The sequence below is a fragment of the Dasypus novemcinctus genome, chromosome 9 (genome assembly GCF_030445035.2).
Source record: "Dasypus novemcinctus isolate mDasNov1 chromosome 9, mDasNov1.1.hap2, whole genome shotgun sequence".
In the NCBI taxonomy this organism is placed as follows: Eukaryota; Metazoa; Chordata; class Mammalia; order Cingulata; family Dasypodidae; genus Dasypus; species Dasypus novemcinctus.
Window position 1 is genome coordinate 121234253 of NC_080681.1, and position 17818 is coordinate 121252070.

The 17818-nt window shown below is 42.8% G+C and overlaps 1 protein-coding gene across 8 annotated transcripts in view; it reads right to left on the reverse strand.

Moving 5' to 3' along the window:
* VPS13D (vacuolar protein sorting 13 homolog D) overlaps positions 1-17343 on the reverse strand; it is a 311480-nt gene extending 294137 nt beyond the window's left edge. For all 8 annotated transcript variants that reach the window (XR_009187313.2, XR_009187314.2, XR_009187312.2 and 5 more), the window contains exons 1-6: positions 17231-17343; positions 14208-14382; positions 8028-8105; positions 4453-4643; positions 4272-4352; positions 1492-1608 (exon numbers count right to left, since the gene is read on the reverse strand). Coding sequence is in view for 3 of the 8 variants with exons in the window: in XM_058304369.2 (XP_058160352.1) it covers positions 1492-1608; positions 4272-4352; positions 4453-4643; positions 8028-8105; positions 14208-14304 (564 nt within the window). In the remaining 5 variants the exon portion in view is untranslated. The remainder of the gene's footprint in view (positions 1-1491; positions 1609-4271; positions 4353-4452; positions 4644-8027; positions 8106-14207; positions 14383-17230) is intronic.
* Positions 17344-17818: the final 475 nt, after the last annotated feature.

A 17818-nucleotide genomic window follows, 5' to 3' on the forward strand; every position in this document is an offset into this window, starting at 1 on the left:
TCCCTATTTGAGACATTTTGCAGGAAAAACTGGCAGGACATTGTAACCAAATGGTTGAGAAGAAGTGGAACAATATGCACAAGGTTTATAGAGATGAGTGTAGTGGGTAAGAATACATGCTCTGCATTACTTAATGGGTACAGAGTTTCTGTTTGGGGTGACAGAATGTTTTGGTAATGGATGGTGGTGATGGTAGCATAACACTATGAATGTAATTCATACCACAGAAATGTCTATTTGAAAGTGGTTAAATGGGAAATTTTATGTTGTATACATGTTACCAAAGTAAAAGTTTAAAAAAAAGGCACAGAACTGTACAACATAGTGAATGCTAATATAAACTAAAAGCTTTATTTAATATAATTCTAAAAATACTCATTCATCATTTGTAACAAATGTACCACTCTAATGCAAAATGTTAATAGGGAGAACTGTATGGTAGGGAATGATCTTTGGGAATCCTATACTTGCTATGTAATTTTTCTATAAACTTACAACTGCTCTAAAAAAATAGTCTATTAAGAATTTTTTTAAAAATGCTCTGATGTAGAGGTGGCAAAATTTTTCTATAAAGGGCCAAAAAATAGCTTAGGCTTTGCAGGCCAGGCAGCCTGGCTTACCTCTACTGCTGTAGCACAATACATAAACAAATAAGCACTGTTGTGATCCAATAAATCTTTATTTACAGAAACAGGTGGTGGCAGATTTGGTCTGCAAGTCAGAGTCTACCAACGCTTACTCTAGAGCCAGCCCACTTGGGTTCAAGACCTGCCTCTACCCTCACTTCATCTCTATGGATTCTCATTTGCAAAATAAGGATAACAATGGTGGTAAAAATTAATTGAGAATAAATGACTTAAATCATGTAAAGCACCAAGAATAGTGTCTGACACATAGAGGCACTCAAGGATGTTAGCTTTTGTTTAAGTGCTTTCTATTCAGGAATGTTTAGGGAAGAACAGAAAAGAGTTGGTTTCAGAGGGACAAAAGGAAAGATGGGACTATAATGAGATCATTTTGGTAATGAAAATCCTGATGTATCATAGAGGTATCCCATAGACAGTTTAAAAACCATAATTATGAAGGTTAGAAGACAGATGGAGAGTGGAACTCAAGATCTGGCAGTCAAGAGCAAACATTCCCAGGTGGTAGCTGAAGCTATAAAACAGAAAGAGTTTACCCAGGGAGTGCACATAGTATGAGAAGAAAGTCAAGGATGAAACCCTCGCTGCACCTCAGTTTCTCTGTGTATAAATGAAAGGACTGGGCCAACATTTAAAGGATGAATGAACTAATCAGAGGTCAGAGAAAATTAACTGTTGCCCCATTACAATAAATTGGACTTGTAGCATACAGACCAGAGACATACACACCTACCACAGAAGGTGGTGAGAAAGAAGGCATCTCATACATAACATGACAAAAGGCAGAGTCCCAAATTCCTCAGACCCACTGCTTTCCTACTGGCTGGCAGTCATAGTTCATACTCACAGGCTCATTCACAGCATTTTGCATGGACACATTCTTAATGCAGATGCCAAATGCAAAAGGATGGGAAGGATTGGTAACACCATCTTCGAAGCGCAAATGGACATCTTGAATTTTTAACTGCAAAGGGGAAAAAAAAGAAAAACCTATTTAGATGACTACTGCAGGCTGAATACTATGGAAAGGGGTCAAACTGCCCCTTAACCACTAAAGTAACTGCTGCATGCATTTCATACAAACACATCACACATATATGCAACACTCTTATGAGTTCCTAAAAGAGTTATAATCACAAATTAGACATGGAGGATGTTTCTTTGTGATTAGTACTATCTCAAGAAGAGAGCTACAAATTAAATCTTTCAAAAGACATCTTAAAGAAATACTTAAAAGATTTCTTTAAGTAACTGTCTCCCTTCCCTGTTCTTGCAATACACTAACCTTACCTCTATGTCCCAGGACCAGGACCCAGGAATACCAACAGAGCATATAAATTTTGCATTTATTTATTTTCCCTTGACATAGAAAAAGTATGACATAGAAAAGGTGCTGCAAATAATTAAGAATTAATAACTGAAATGAAATGACAACGAAATAGAGGAAAGTATTTGTAAATCATATATTTGATAAGGGTCTAGTATCCAGAATATATTTTAAAAAAAAAAATCTTTACAACTCAACAATAAAAAGACAACCCAATTTTAAAATTGGCACAGAATTTGAAAACACATTTCTCCAAAGAAGATATGCAAATGTCCAATAAGTACATGAAATGATGTTCAACATCATTAGCCATTAGGGAAATGCAAATCAAAACTACAATGAGGGAAGCGGACTTTGCCCAGTGGTTAGGGCATCCGTCTACCACATGGGAGGTCCACAGTTCAAACCCCGGGTCTCCTTGACCAATGTGCAGCTGGCCGACGTGCTGTGCTGATGCGCGCAAGGAGTACCGTGCCACACAGGGGTGTCCCCGCGTAGAGGAGCCCCACGTGCAAGGAGTGCGCCCCGTAAGGAGAGTCACCCAGCGTGAAAGAAAGTTCAGACTGCCCAGGAATGGCACCGCACACACGGAGAGCTGACACAACAAGATGACACAACAAAAAAAAAAACACAGATTCCCATGCCACTGACAACAACAGAAGCGGACAAAGAAGAACACGCAGCAAAATAGACACAGAGAACAGACAACTGGAGGGGGGGGGGAGGGAGAGAAAAAAAAAAACTACAATGAGTTACTTCATACCCAGTAGGATGGCTAGAATAAAAAAGACAGACAATAACAAGTGTTGGTGAGAAATTGGAACCTTCATGTGTAAAATGGTACAGCCACTTTGGAAAATAGTTCAGCAGTTCCTCAAAAATATAAACAGAGTTACCATATGGCCTAGCAATTCTACTCCAAGAGAACTGAAAACATGTGTCCACGCAAAAACCTATACACAAATGTTCATAGCAGCGTTATTCATAATCCAAAAGGTAGAAACAACCCAAATGTCCATTGACAGATGAATGGATAAATAAAAGATAGGCTATCCATACAATAAAATATTATTCAGAAATAAAAATTTCGAATGAAGTACTGACATATGCTACAACATGGATAAACCTTGAAAACATTTTGCTAAGTGAAAGAAGCCAGACACTTAAGGCCACATATTGTATGATTCCTTTTGTATGAAATGACCAGAATAGGCAAATCTATAGAGACAAAAAGTATATTAGCCAGCACCCCACCCCGCCGGCCCCCTACTCCAATAAAAAATAAAAAAATAAAAAAGTAAATTAGTAGTTGCCAAGGGCTAAGAGGAGAAGGGAATGGAAAATGACTACTAATTGGGTATAAGGTTTCTTTAAGGAATAATGAAAATGTTCTGGAATTAAATTGTGGTGATCAATGCACAATTGTGTGAAATACTAAATTGTACACTTTTTTAAAAGGGTGAACTTCATTGTATGTGAATGATATCTCAATAAAGCTGATATTAAAAATTAAAATTAATGACAAAAAATTCAAAGGCAGCTAAAAGAAAAACCTGCCAAATAGAATTCAAAGCAGTCACCTCAAATTTACCAATCTTTTTGTCAAAGTTATGAAATCAAGTTTCTTTTTTTTTTAATTATTTATTTTTAAAAATTACATTCAAAAAATATGAGGTCCCATTCAACCCCACCGCCCCCACCCCCCAACAGTTTCTAATTACTGTCTTTTTTGGGAAGTGGTATGCCTTGATCAATCACATTTGGCCTGTGCCATCTTGGCTTCAGAAGAAAACCCTGGTAACAAATACAGGCTGTTAGGACAGTCGTGAAAACTAGCATGGATCCTTTTAGTGTGTATTGAGTTTCTGAGGACAAAATAAAATTGCAATTCAAGTGGAAAATGTGGCCAACAGCCCTCACCCTGTAACTCATCAAACTGCCACTGAATATAAGTGATTTGCCTTGGCACATGTCAGTAAGGTATAGGTAGCCTGGATTCAAGGAGGTACATTCTTCAGCAAGTGGACTCCAACATTCAAAAACAAAGTGCAGTAAGTGAAAGGTAAGTGAAATGAAAACTCCCACTCACATGAAGCTAAAGGAAGAAGAACCTGTCTACCACAGAGCTCAGGACTTGCTTTTCAGGTTTTCCCTGTGGTACAGCCATAAAAGGGGACACCCTGAGCAGCCAGCCTTCTCTACACCCTCTACCCGTTAAACCCACAAGAAATAGGCAAGTAAGAAGTGAAACCAATTTAAGCCTGAGAAATCCCTTTCATGTTTATGTCAACAGAACTTACTTCAATATTCTCCACAATTCTTGTAACTACTGAGGCAGTGACTGAATACCAGTAGGATTCCCCTTTCTGCTGGCGTTCGTTCTAAAAGGGAAAGAGTCAGTGTTAGCAGAATTGAATGCCTGTGCTCCTTTACTGAGCATCAGCATGACCACTCTCACGGCCAGAAGGATTTCTGCCTTGCCTTCCATTTTTCCTCCAGGGCTTCAAGTAGTGCTTTCTTGCGTTCTTTTTCCAACAGCTTCTCCTTTTCATCATTGAAATCCTGTATTTTTTCAGGGGCTCCAATTAAGTGAAGGCTGGAGATGGAGATCACCCAAGGGTCCACATGGGGGCGATAAAAGGGAATCTGAAGGGTGACTTTGCCAATTAAGCCTAAAAGAAGGAGAACATTGTTAAATGCTTGTACACATTTTCTTCTTCTTTCCATTTTTCAGTATTTTTCTAGTTTTAAGAAGCATGTATTAATTTTTTTTTTTTAAGAAAACGGGCCACAGGCTCTTGCTATGTGAAACAAGGATAAGTAGGTTGAGATCCATAAAAAGGGAGGCATAATGAATTAGAAGTTGAAAAAAACATTCAGAGAGATTTCAACACATCAAACGTAACATCTTCCCTTCCCCAACTGAACTACATCTTAAACTTCTTTGGTGTTCCTTTCCCCGCACAGAACCGATACAAGCCCATAGGCACAAAACTCATTTTCAGTTAATTATTAATTGGCTGTTTGAAAAGTACTCACTGGAAGTTATCAGACTTATATCCAATCTCTAACACAGCCATCACAAACTGAAACATACTTAACACTGAAGTGGCACCCTATCAATAAAGAATTCTGATTCTTTAAGGGAAACCTGAGCTGAAGAGAAAGTGAAAGGACCTGATAGAATTGTGAAACCTATTTCCCATGTTCTACCATTTCTAGCTAAGAACACAAGACTTCTTTAAATTTAATTAGTAAGAGAGAAGTCACCACCACTCCAGGAACTTTGCATCATGGCCTAATGGGTCTCCATCTTGCCCAACTAATTCTACCTCAGGAAGCAGGATATGTTATCAGAATGTGATCATTACCCTCTAAAATCTAAAATTCAAGTGGGATTGACCTGTTATGTTTAAGATAACAGAATATCATCAATAATGGTATTTTTAATGCCAGCACCAAGTGATGAACTAAAATTTTTACAACAAACAAAAATATGATTTGGATTTTATGTAAAAAAATGAAACTAAAATATATGTGCAATAGTTAATTTTATATGTCAACTTGGCTAGGTTATAGTGTCCCATTGTTTAATCAAACAATGGCCTATTATCACTGTGGAGGTATCTTATAGATGAGATTAGCATCTACAATCAATTGATACTGCTAAAGCAAAGGTGGGTGGGCCTCAGCCAATCAGTTGAAGGTCTAAAAACACAAGAACTGAGGATTTCAAGAATCAGCAGGAACTGTACCTCAGAATTCTACCCTCCATTCCTCCTTGACTTGCCCCACAGACTCAACATCACTCATCCCAGAACTTTCAGCCTCCAACCTGACAGGAAATTCAGACTTGCCAGTCCCCAAACTGTGTGAGCCAATTCCTTATAACATAAACACACACACACACACACACACACACAGAGGGATCTGTTTCTCTGGAGAACCCTAAAACGGTATGAAAATAAGTTTTTTATATATATTTAATAAAATTTATATTATAATTGAAACCACATACCAATTTTCGCCTAATTAATGCAGTTGCAATTCTAACCTAAATTAATTAGGGGGGGATACATAATATACTGATAGCTTTATGACAACATAATATAACTTCTACTATTTTTCACTTAATTTTTGCAGAGGAAGCATAAAAATGGATGCAAAAATATTAGAAAACTTCATCGTTTCCTCAAGAGCCTCTCTTAATCCTTTGATAGTCAAATAATTCTCTTTCTGAAGTACCCATAATGCCATTTTTTTCCAAAAATTAAAAGACTTTTAGTGTTTAAAATCACATTTACACGGAAGCAGCACTTAAATTAACTATCCAGATGCTGGGATTGATAGGATATCCACAGCACAGAATCCTGGTGGCCAGAGCAGAGGGAGCAGCATTAGCAGTGGGGACAGCAAGGAAGGAACCAGTCTGCTCTCACCCATCCAGCCCCTCTTGTCACCACACCGGACATGTGCATAGGAGCCCCCTGGCTGAATCCAGGAGGCATGGCCCCCTCCCCCAAACAATCTGAATTGATTTATTTTTACTTTGCTCTACAAACTTTCAGACAATACCTGTGTACCGGGAGAGGAAGGGTGGGCGTCTGCTCTGACCTCTGCTCTGGCCAGAGGCAGGGTTTGGGGGGCTAACTCGGCCCCACCTCCTCCAGAGCACATAGGCCGAGCAATAGATAAATTAGATTCTTCCCTATGCAGCCATGGAGGGACCTGGGGGCCCCCAGACGGTGGGGTCTGGGAACTGCACAGGGAGGGGTCCCAGACTCTCTCGGTTCAGTCTGAGGTCCTGTGCACAGGCAGCTCTGTGAGTGCATGGGGGGTGCTACCTCCAGGCACAAGAGGGGTCAGCGGAGGGCTCTGAGACTCCTGCCAAGGGTGGGCAGATCAGGCCTTCCCAGGGATGGAGAGGTAGACAATTCCCCCAAAGGCTTGCGTGGACATAGGCCACTGCCATACACCCCCACCCATAGGTGGGGGGAGAAGAGATCTGGGAGCAGAGAGGGAGGCTAGGTGCAGCTCCTGGTCTGGGTTGTCCAGGGCCCTCAGCCACCCACCAGGCCAGACCCTAACTGGCATGCATGGAAGCATAGGCTGGCCTGTCTGGAGCCAGAGTATCACCGCTCTTGAGGGCTGCTTTCAGCTTCTAATTGGTCAGTGTCTTTGCTTATGACTCTATCACTTGGGCTGACTTCAAGAAAGCCTAAATCCTTTACAAGATTTCTATTCCATTTCACCTAGCAATTGGTTTGCATTGTACTTGCATTTTACTGTAATATAAGTACTCCCAAAATAAGAGAAAGACTGGCTGACATGACAGGTTAGTGTTGAATGATGAGGGGTATCTGAGTAGGAACTCATTTTAATATAAATGGTCAGCTCATAAATGACTATTTTTGTTATGACAATTCTTGTTTCCTCAGCCAACCTAATAACTGCAAAATTCCTAGAACATAACTGATCACATCTCCTGAGTGTGCCAGGCAGTGGTATGAATAATTTTAATGCATTAACTCATGTATTCAACAACTCTATGATGTAGGTAATATCATTATCCCCATTTTAAAAATGAGAGAATTGAAAGAGTAGTGCGGTAACCTGCCCAAGGTCACACGCTCAAAAAACAGCAGAGTTAGAAAATAAACCCAAGCAGAGCCCATCTTGTACAATATAATAATTTATTTATAAATATTACTGAAAACTTATCTAAGAAAAAGAACCCCCTGTTATCTAGAACAGAAATTCTTACACTTGGATAAACCTAACAATCACCCGAGGTACTTACCAAAAATGCAGGTTCAATGTCTACCTCCACCCCCCTCAGAGACTGATTCAGTAGATATTGGGGTCACCTAGCCTTCCACCACCACCCCACGGCCATCCTGATAGAAGTGACCTAGAGACCACACTTTAAGAGAGATCTAAATTTGAATACTTTCTATCCTCTGTCTTCCTGTTAGTCAAACTCAAGGGCTTTCAGTTCTTAGGTCCCAAACAACTTAACATTCAAAACTGCCTCCCTCTCCTTTAGCTCTACATACCAGCTTTGACTTCAAATGGTAATTCCAGTTCTTTCAAGGCATCTTTCTTTAAGGGCAAGTTTTCTAATTCGACAGCACCTAAAAAAGAAAAATATCATGAAATGTCAATCCAACAAATGCATTAGGTGCTTACTATGTGCAAAGCACTGACCACTAAAAGTTTTACCTCTAGCACAGGTAGCTCTGCATTATGTGCCACATATTAATTTCCTGACCACCCCACTCATAATGACAACTAAAGCTTCCTAGAGAGCAAGGATTTTAGGCAGGGGTTTAACTTTTTCTGTAAGGGGCCAGATATTTTAGGCTTTATGATCTGTTGCACATTCCTTTTCTTCCCGCCACCTTTTAAACATGTAAAAAACATTCTTAGCTTGTAGGCCAGTTTTGGCCTGCTGGCCAGTTTTGCAGACCCCAGGTTTAGGTTAGTATTTACCAGAAGACCATTAACATCTGATGACAAACAGGCTTTTTAGCTCCACTCGCAGACCTATAAATCAGACTCTCTGGGCTTGAAACACAGGAATCTGCATTTCTTAACAAGCTCCTTCCCACCTTTCCAAGTGAATAATTACATATTATTCCACTATGGTGGTGGAGTGGAATAATAATAATAATAGCTATCATTTAGTGAGCTCTTACTATGTGCCAAGCACATCACATGCATTATCCCCTTGAATCCTCACAGCAATCAGAGAAAACACTATTATTTTTTCCTTTTAGGGGATGGAAATAATGAGGCTTGGAGGACAAGCAATTTACTTGCAAATCCTAGTGCTCTAGCACTAAAGTTCTTATCAGACCTGCTGACCTCAGGCATCAAGAATGGATGAGCAGGCAGCTTAAGTAGTTTGCCCACAGTCAACTTGTAAGTGATGAAACAATCTTGGGGGGTGGGATGGGGAGGGTTAGATCCTAAGCCTGAGCTTTCTAAGTTCGACTGCTTCCCCTTTATGTATCATCCCATAACACAACAGGTGCTCAGTGTTTGCTGAATGACTGAAAAAAATGAGTGAAGTCTTTCAGCAAGTGCTATCTCTAGCCTTTACTCATGTTACTTTGCATTTTCATTACCTTATTCAGATTCTTTATTACCTTTAGCATGTGCACACAATTTGTATGTGCATATGTGAAGTCCAACCCACCAGCCAACCATATGTTGATGATCATGATGATGGATAACAAGAAGAACTAACACTGAATGAGGTCCCACTACACACTAAGAGCAGTTCTAGGCTCTGCCTCACAATATGTGATAGTTAAGATTATCTCCACTTTACAAAGCAGGGCACTGACACAGAGAGGTTAAGTAATTTGCCCAAGTTATTGGTAAATGGAGGAACTAGGATTCAAACCCGCAGTCTGATTACAAATTCCATACTCTTGACCACTTCTTCAATCTCCTTTATATCTCCCTACGTATCTAGAATGGTGAATATCTGCAAATTGACTGAAATTACATTCTTATTCCCAACTCCAACCCTCCACCTCCAAACACTGCTGAACTATGTCATCAAGATCAACAAGCAGGGAAGTGGACTTGGCCCAGTGGTTAGGGCGTCTGTCTACCACATGGGAGGTCCGCGGTTCAAACCCCGGGCCTCCTTGACCCGTGTGGAGCTGGCCCATGTGCAGTGCTGATGCGCGCAAGGAGCGCCCTGCCACACAGGGGTGTCCCCCGCGTAGGGGAGCCCCACGCGCAAGGAGTGCGCCCCGTAAGGAGAGCCACCCAGCACGAAAGAAAGTGCAGCCTGCCCAGGAATGGCGCTGCACACACGGAGAACTGACACAACAAGATGACGCAACAAAAAGAAACACAGATTCCCATGCCGCTGACAACAACAGAAGCAGACAAAGAAGAACACGAAGCAAATAGACACACAGAACAGACAACTGGGTGGGGTGGCAGGGAGGGGAGAGAAATAAAAATAAATAAATAAATCTTAAAAAAAAAAGATCAACAAGCAGCATCAACTTCCTCACAAAGCCATCTCTCCACTCTGTGATGCTGTACAGGATTTGGCTGGACAAACACTGAGGTTTCTTTGGATCTATAAGCATGGGACGCTGTATTAGCTCTGATTAGGAAGGAAAAAGCATTTTTCCATTCTGTATAGAAACATTCCACAGGTTCATAAAAAGCCATAGAGAATAGTAAAAAAGAAAAAAGAAAAAAAAAAAAGGAAATAATCATAGAAAAACAGTTTAAAGCACCGGATAATTGGCATGGTTGTCACTACAATAAATATTCTGTCTAAAATTGCAGAGTTCAGAAATTTATTATAAGTATAGACTCTGTGATGCATCAGATGCCACAAATTTCTATTTATATATTCATTTCTTCAGTTTATATTCTCTTACCATACTACTCTTGAAAGACAGCCCCCTCTTTTAATAGCAAGGTTTGCAATTCTCTTCCCAACCTGTCACCTGCCCTATATACTTAGATACATATTTAGTGACAAAGTCCAATGCACCAGCCACTTTCTCAGTGTGTCTGGGAAATTCAATAGAGATGAACTTGACACTACTATTGCACTTAGAACAAGTCCTCTTCCTTGACAAACTGATCACTTTCACTTTCTACTTGGCAGCTCCCTTTTAAGGACAAGAGGAAGAGGAGGAGGAAGAGAAGAAGGAATCTACCACAATTTCTGTAGCACAATAAAACTTGTCTGGTCTTTGTCCACAGTTCCTGGGAGGTAACCTCTACATCCTTGTAATTTCCTACGATGGGAATGTTTTCTGTTATTGATGGTGGGCCAGGGACTACACTGTTAGTTTATATGCTAGGAGAGGACAAGACAATAGCAACTAAGAAATCAAATACCTAGGAATAAATTTAACCAAGGACATAAAAGACTTGTAGGGAAAACTACAAAACATTGCTAAAAGACCTAAGTAAATGGAATGCATTCCCTGTTTATGAATTAGAAGACCAATTATCATTAAGATGTCAATTTTACCCAAAGCAATTTACAGATTTTATGCAATCTCGATCAAAATTCCAAAAGTCCTCTTTGCAGAGATGGAAAAACCAATTATCAAATTCATATGGCAGGGTAAGGGACCCCAAATAGCCAAAAACATCTTAAAAGAGAAGGAAGTTGGAGGACTCACACTTACCAATTTTAAAACATATTACAGGGAAGTGGATTTGGCTCAACTGATAGAGCTTCTGCCTACCGTATAGGAGGCCCGGGTTCAAACCCAGGGTCTCCTGACCAGTGTGGTGAGCTGGCCCACGCACAGTGCTAATGCACGCAAGGAGTGCCATGCTATGTGGGGGTGTTCCCCACGTAGGAGAGCCCCACATGCAAGGAGTGAGCCCCGCAAGGAGAGCTGCCCCATACGAAAAAAGCACAGCCTGCCCAGGAGTGGCGCCGCACACACAGAGAACTGACAGAGCAAGATGACACAACAAAAAAAGACACAGATTCCTGGTGCCACTGACAAGAATGCACACAGACACAGAAGAACACACAGGGAATAGACACAGAGAGCAAAACAATAGGAAGTGGTAGAAGGGAAGAGAAATAAAAAATAAATCTTTCAAAAAATAAAGTGTATTACAAAGCTACAGTAATCAAAACAGTATGGTACTGGCACAAGGACAGATATATAACGTGAGTCCAGAAATAAACCTTCACATCTATAGCCAAATGATTTTTGGCAAAGGCATCAAGTTCACTCAATGGAGAAAGAATAGTCTTCAACAAATAGTGCTGGGAGAAGTGAATATATATATGCAGAAGAATGAAGGTGGACCCCTACTTCACACCACATACAAAAATTAACTCAAAATAGATCGAAGACCTACGTAAAAGAACCAAAACCATAAAACTCCTAGATGAAACCACTGGGAAACATCTTGTACTAGGCGCCTTGTGTTAGTCAATGGTTTCTCAGACTTTACACCAAAAGCACAAGAAACAAAATGAAAAAACAGGTAAATGCACTTAGTCAAAATTTAAAACTTTTGTGCATCAAAGGGCTTTATCATGAAAGTAAAAAGACAACCAACAGAATGGGAGAAAATATTTGGAAACCACATATCTGATAAGAGTTTTAATACCCAGGGAAGCAGACTTGGACCAGTGGAAAGGGCACCCGTCTACCACATGGGAGGCCCGCGGTTCAAACCCCAGGCCTCCTTGACCCGTATGCAGCTGGCCCATGCGCAGTGCTGATGTGCACAAGGAGTGCCACGCAGGGGTGTCCCCTGCGTAGGGGAGCCCCACGCGCAAAGAGTGCGCCCCGTAAGGAGAGCCGCCCAGCGCGAAAGAAAGTGCAGCCTGCCCAGGAATGGTGCCTCCCACACGGAAAGCTGACACAGCAAGATGACACAACAACAAGACACACAGATTCCCGTGCTGCTGACAACAGAAGCAGACAAAAACAAGAACACGCAGCAAATGGACACAGAGAACAGACAACTGGGGGGAGGGGGGGAGAGAAATAAATAAAATAAATCTTAAAAAAAAAAAAAGTTTTTAATACCCAGAATATACAAGTAGGACAGGGTGGGGCCAGCCACTCCTATATTCTTGGGGTGGGGCAGGTCACACCCAGAAGGCCAACCCATGTGATTAGGGGGTTGGGCTTTGAGCCATGTCACACCAGCCCAGCATCTCCCACCTCTGGGAAGGAGAAGGGGCCTGGAGGTTGAGTTCAACCACATAGGCACTGACCCTACCAATCATGCCTGTATAAGATATTCCATTTAAACTCCAGACTCTTGAAGAGTTGGTGAGCTTCCATGATTGGCAATGCTGCTGCTGTGCTGGGAAGGTGATCTGTTCTGTCTCCAGGGGGAGAGATCAGAAACTTGCATTTGAGACCCTCCCAGACTTCCCCCTGTCTCTTCTTGTTTGTATCCTTTTACTATAAAAAAGCTATAATCCTAAGTAAAGCTCATTTAGCAAGTTCTGTGAGTCACTCTAGCAAACTGCTGAACCCAAGGGGTAGTGGGAACCCCTGAATTTATAGCCAATTGGTCAGAAAAGCAGGGGATCCCCAAACTTGTGACTAGTGTCTGAAGGGCAGTCTTGGAGAGGATCACCCTTAACCTGTGGAGTCTGGCTTAACTCTCAGTAGTAAAGCCAGAACTGAATTGAGTTACTGCAGTATTTGCAGTTGATGTCAGCAGTTGCAGAAGTTTTTGCAACCTTTAGTTTCCAATGAAAGGGAGTGAGGAGGCACAACCATGAAACCTCCTATGGCCTATCACTGCCATAATTGCTTTGTTGGTTTAGATCAGTCAGGAGAACTCAGAAAGCAACAATTTTAGGGCCAGGTAAACACCCTATCCTCAGTCTCTACAAACATTTGTGTCACTGCTATCTCTACAAACCTGTCCTGGTTCACTTGCCAAAACTCATGCTCCAGGAAGCTGAGGCTTTCACTGTATATGAGGTCTCCTTTCCACTTTCTATGATCTTACATGCTTGCAAACTGACTTTATCTTCTTTCTCAATACGTGTTAAAGGGTTCCATTTTGAGTTGTGCTAAACAAGCAACTAAAACAAGCAAATGCCCCTTTCCAGTTCCAGCCACTGGACCTCATTTCCCAAGAACGGACCTGTAAAGGCTAACATGTCAAGCGTTAGGTCATTTCCTACTATGCATGACAAGACCTCAGAAATTCTGAAGATATCACTACCATATTTTAGAACTTCTTTTGGGTGTCTTTTATATACCAGCAGGCTGAGCGCTTTAGAGGTTACTACATTTGATCCTCAGAGCAACCTCTTTACATTACATTCTTTTCCCAAGGAAACTGAAGCTAACCGTTTTAATGACCTATCTACATAGCTAAAAAGTGATGCAGAATTTGAAGCCAAAGTAAATGCCACTGTCACTACAATAACAACTACTGCCATAAAACTTCAGAGAGCTCAAAAACTAACTGTATTAAAGTACCATTGGTACAATCTTTTTTTTCCCTTTTTTTAATATTTAATGGTTACCTAAAATCCACAGCAATACATCTATATACTTACGTTACCCTGTAATGTTACTCAGTATCATAGGGAAAAACATATTGCCTTTTACGCATATTTAGTATAACACCATCTTGGCAATGGGTTTCATTATTCTCAGTACAACAAAAGAATATAGAAAATGGAAATGCCATCTGCAAAGTTTCACACTTTGCTCAAGATAAATACAAGTACTCACCTTTCAGAAGTGCAACCGAGAGCTGGTCAGTGTTCAGGTTGTTGACATATTTCCCCAGATAGGTGTTAAGAACCCAGGCTACAAGACCTTCCAACATGACTATTTCCTCAGGATAAGGTGTTTAAAAAGCATGGGTCATTCTTTATTTCTCTGTCTCTCATGGTCACAGAAGAACCTACGAAGGAAAAAGAAAACAGAAATCAACAGATAAACTGGATGATTTCCTAGGTTGATTTCTACTCTACTTGCTCTGAAGGTGGAAGAACACAAAGCACAGATTTTTTATAAAAGATGGGATGCAGTGTAAGGAGCCTCAGTCAGTAGTAAGTGGAAGTAAGACCTACATCCTGGTGCATCTTTGCAATATAATTGCTCGGTGAGAGGCAATGCCTTACTTTCAGTGATTTTCCTTAAGATTGGATTATCCTGATCAATGGTTCTCATCTGGATGCAATTTGGCTATGTCTAGAGACATTTCTGGTTGTCATGACTGGGGGGAGCTGCTACTGGCATCTTGTGGATAGAACTAGGGATGCTGTTAAATATCCTACAGGGTACAAAACAGCCTCCACCACAAAGAATTATCCAGCCTTAAATGTCAATAGTTGAGAAAATTTGCCCTAGATTAAAGCAAAAATGCCCTGGAGATTGCAGGAATGAACCTGACATTCTGCAATGATCCTCATTAAGACTGCCCTAATTCAATTTTGCAAATTAATTCATTAAGATCATTCATAAAATAATATGAATGAGAGGGAGAAGGCAGCACTCTACCACTATTCTTAAATGTCCTGAAACTGCATCACTACTATCTGGACACCATGTAATACTGACACAATGAACGATTTTAGTCAATAATTACAAACACAGAAATCCTCTATAGTTCCAACTATGTTCAGATTCAGTACAGAATTACTAATAGCCTGTAATAAGAGCTAGCATTTATGCAAATTATTATTACAATCAGTTACCATGAGAAAAACAGACACAAAAGTTTAAATGGGTTCTTAGATTACTCAACTAGTAAATCCCAATTGAAACTGTGGGCTCTAAGTCTTCCTTTGAACCACCTATGTCAGTCATCAGCCACCGTGCTGTCCACTCCAGATTTTCTGTGGCATGGATCCCACTTGGAACCAGCCGTTCTCAGGATCTTTTCCAAGCACTTTGCTCCACCTTCCACGATCCATCTTAGTGCCACAAGATACACTTATCTCCCAAGTGAAAGGATGCCACTGAACAAAGACCCATCATACAAGGCCCTGTAAGAATTAACTCAATCTCCAGGAAATATTGGCTTCTTTTTGTCAACCTTGTCTTGAACTTCCAGATAAGATTAACTTTTATTTCTCAACAACAGTAAAATAATAATAATAATTTCTTTCCAATGATTTTTTTCAAAGCTACATATTTTGTGTAAAACTAGGAATCTTCTAGGGATTATCGAGTATACCGATTTAAAGAAGAGATCACAAAAACAACTTTTTAAAAAGTAAGGAATGTTTAACAGTCTGAGTAAAAGAAACATTTTACATCTTTTAACTTAAAGAAGCAAATCTGTGAAAACAAAATGAGAACCTAACTAGTCTAACCTTACTATGTGGACTTCAAATACTTGGAGTATACTTTATTTTTGGAGTTATTGCAGTTGGATTTGGCCCTAAACTCCAACTTCTCTTAAGTGCCAACTACAACTGCTCTCCCAAGTGAAGGGAAACAACTGTTAGATTGTACACAAGATTGGGCCCCTACTTTACTTCCCTGAAAGATGGAAGAATAAAAAGCACAGATTAAAAATAAAGGGGGGGGGGGGGGAAGCGGTGAGAAGCAAAGTAAGATGCCCTAGTCAGTAAACTGAGGGCCAAACCAGAAAGCATGCATTAGCTCTGCTAAGCTTCTAGATTGGCTTGAGGCCACTTCAAAGATTCCCTTAAGGAATCCGGTGTCCGGAAGGGATGCCTGACTGGCCTGAATCTTGAAGTGTTTGTACTCTGGTCCATCACGGTTTCTAGGCAGCTGCCTGGCACTAACCCCCACCTGGCCTACCCTATCCGGTGGGGCAGGTGACACTGAGGACGACCTTGGGCCAGGCCCCTCCCCCAAGCCCCGGCCAGAGCAGGGAGTAGGAAGCACTGGCAACTGGAGCCCCTCGAAGAGACAGCCGGCGCTTTAGACACTGCCGACGCCGGGGAGTACAAAGATTTGGGGGGGGGGGGGGGAGGATCAGGCCGGTGGCCCCAGTCAGGGAACTTGGGACATCGCAGAAGGCGAGGCTCCCACAACCCTCCCGCCGCCCGCTCTGGTCTCAGAACCTTAACCTTCGCCCGAGGCGACGACGGAGACACCCCAGCTCACCCCCCACGTAAGACCTGGAGTGAACTGCGCCGGGGGTCCCAGGCCTGGGAGAGGCTCAGTCAGGGCTCAACCCGGGGAGCGAGGGTTTAAAATATATTTAAGGCCTGAAGTCCCCATCCCAGGTGTGACGCCAGACGGCTGGCTCCGGGAGTGGTTGAGACAGTCTTGGAGAAACGACTGACTCCCCATTCTTGGTCGTAAGCAGGGGGGCTCGCACACCCGGATCCCTCCCTGAGGCCGAGACTCCGGCTGAGACGCGGGCTGACACCCCCAACCTCGGGGCGCTAAGGTTGCCGGGATCCTGGAAAAGGTGCTGGGGTCTGCCGGAGTCTCGGACTCCCCAGGACGCGGACGCAGGGGTCCCGGGGGCCTCAGACTGTCCCAAACCTGTGCCTGGGGTGCCCGCGGGGACTCGGGCTCTGGAGTCGCCGTGAGGGCGGCGGGCCCAGGACCATGGGAGATTCGGACCCCCAAAACCGCCCAGGGGGGATGTGACAGCCGGAGGGCCGGACGCCGGGGTCGCCCGGGCTCCCAGCGCCGTGCCCCCTTCGGGCGGGCGCGGGCCCCCAGGGCAGAGCAGAAGTGAGAGCGGCCGTCTGAGGGTGCGCGCCGGCCCTGTGGCCCCCAGCACTGCCCGCTGCCCGAAGCGGCCGCGCCTCGGACCCTACCTGTCGGTGTCCCGGGCCGCCCGCCCCAGCCCCGCGCTGCGCAGCGCGGCGTTCCCTCTCAGCCGCTCCCCAATGGCGCTGCCTGGGCGCTCGGGCCCGCCCAGACCCGACCAATCGAGCGCGCGACCCGCCGGGGCCCGGCCAGCCGAGCGCCGAGTCGTCGAGGCGGCCGCTCCCGAGCTCCGGGATGCTGGGGCTGAAGCTGAGTCCCAGGGAAGAGCAGGGCCACAAGTGAGTCCGACTCAGACAGGATTAGAACCAGGATTCTTCCCCGGACGACACCCTGCCTTCCACTCACGGGAAAGGTTCTAATGACCTTCCTTCTGGCCCACCCACAGTCCGTTCTCTTCAAGGGCCTGTTAAAAAGCAATTCAGGGGAGTGGGTGTAGCTTATTGGTCGAGCACCTGCTTCCCATGTACGAGGTCCCGGGTTCAATTTCTGGTACCTTCTGAAAAAAAACACAATTCATGCCACTTCCCTGCTAAACGGTTTACCTGCTATACTTAGATTAAAACCCGCTCCTTTAAGAGCCAACCCATGGCCCTGTTGGATATAGTCCTTCTCTATCTCTTCCATCCTTTCCCTGT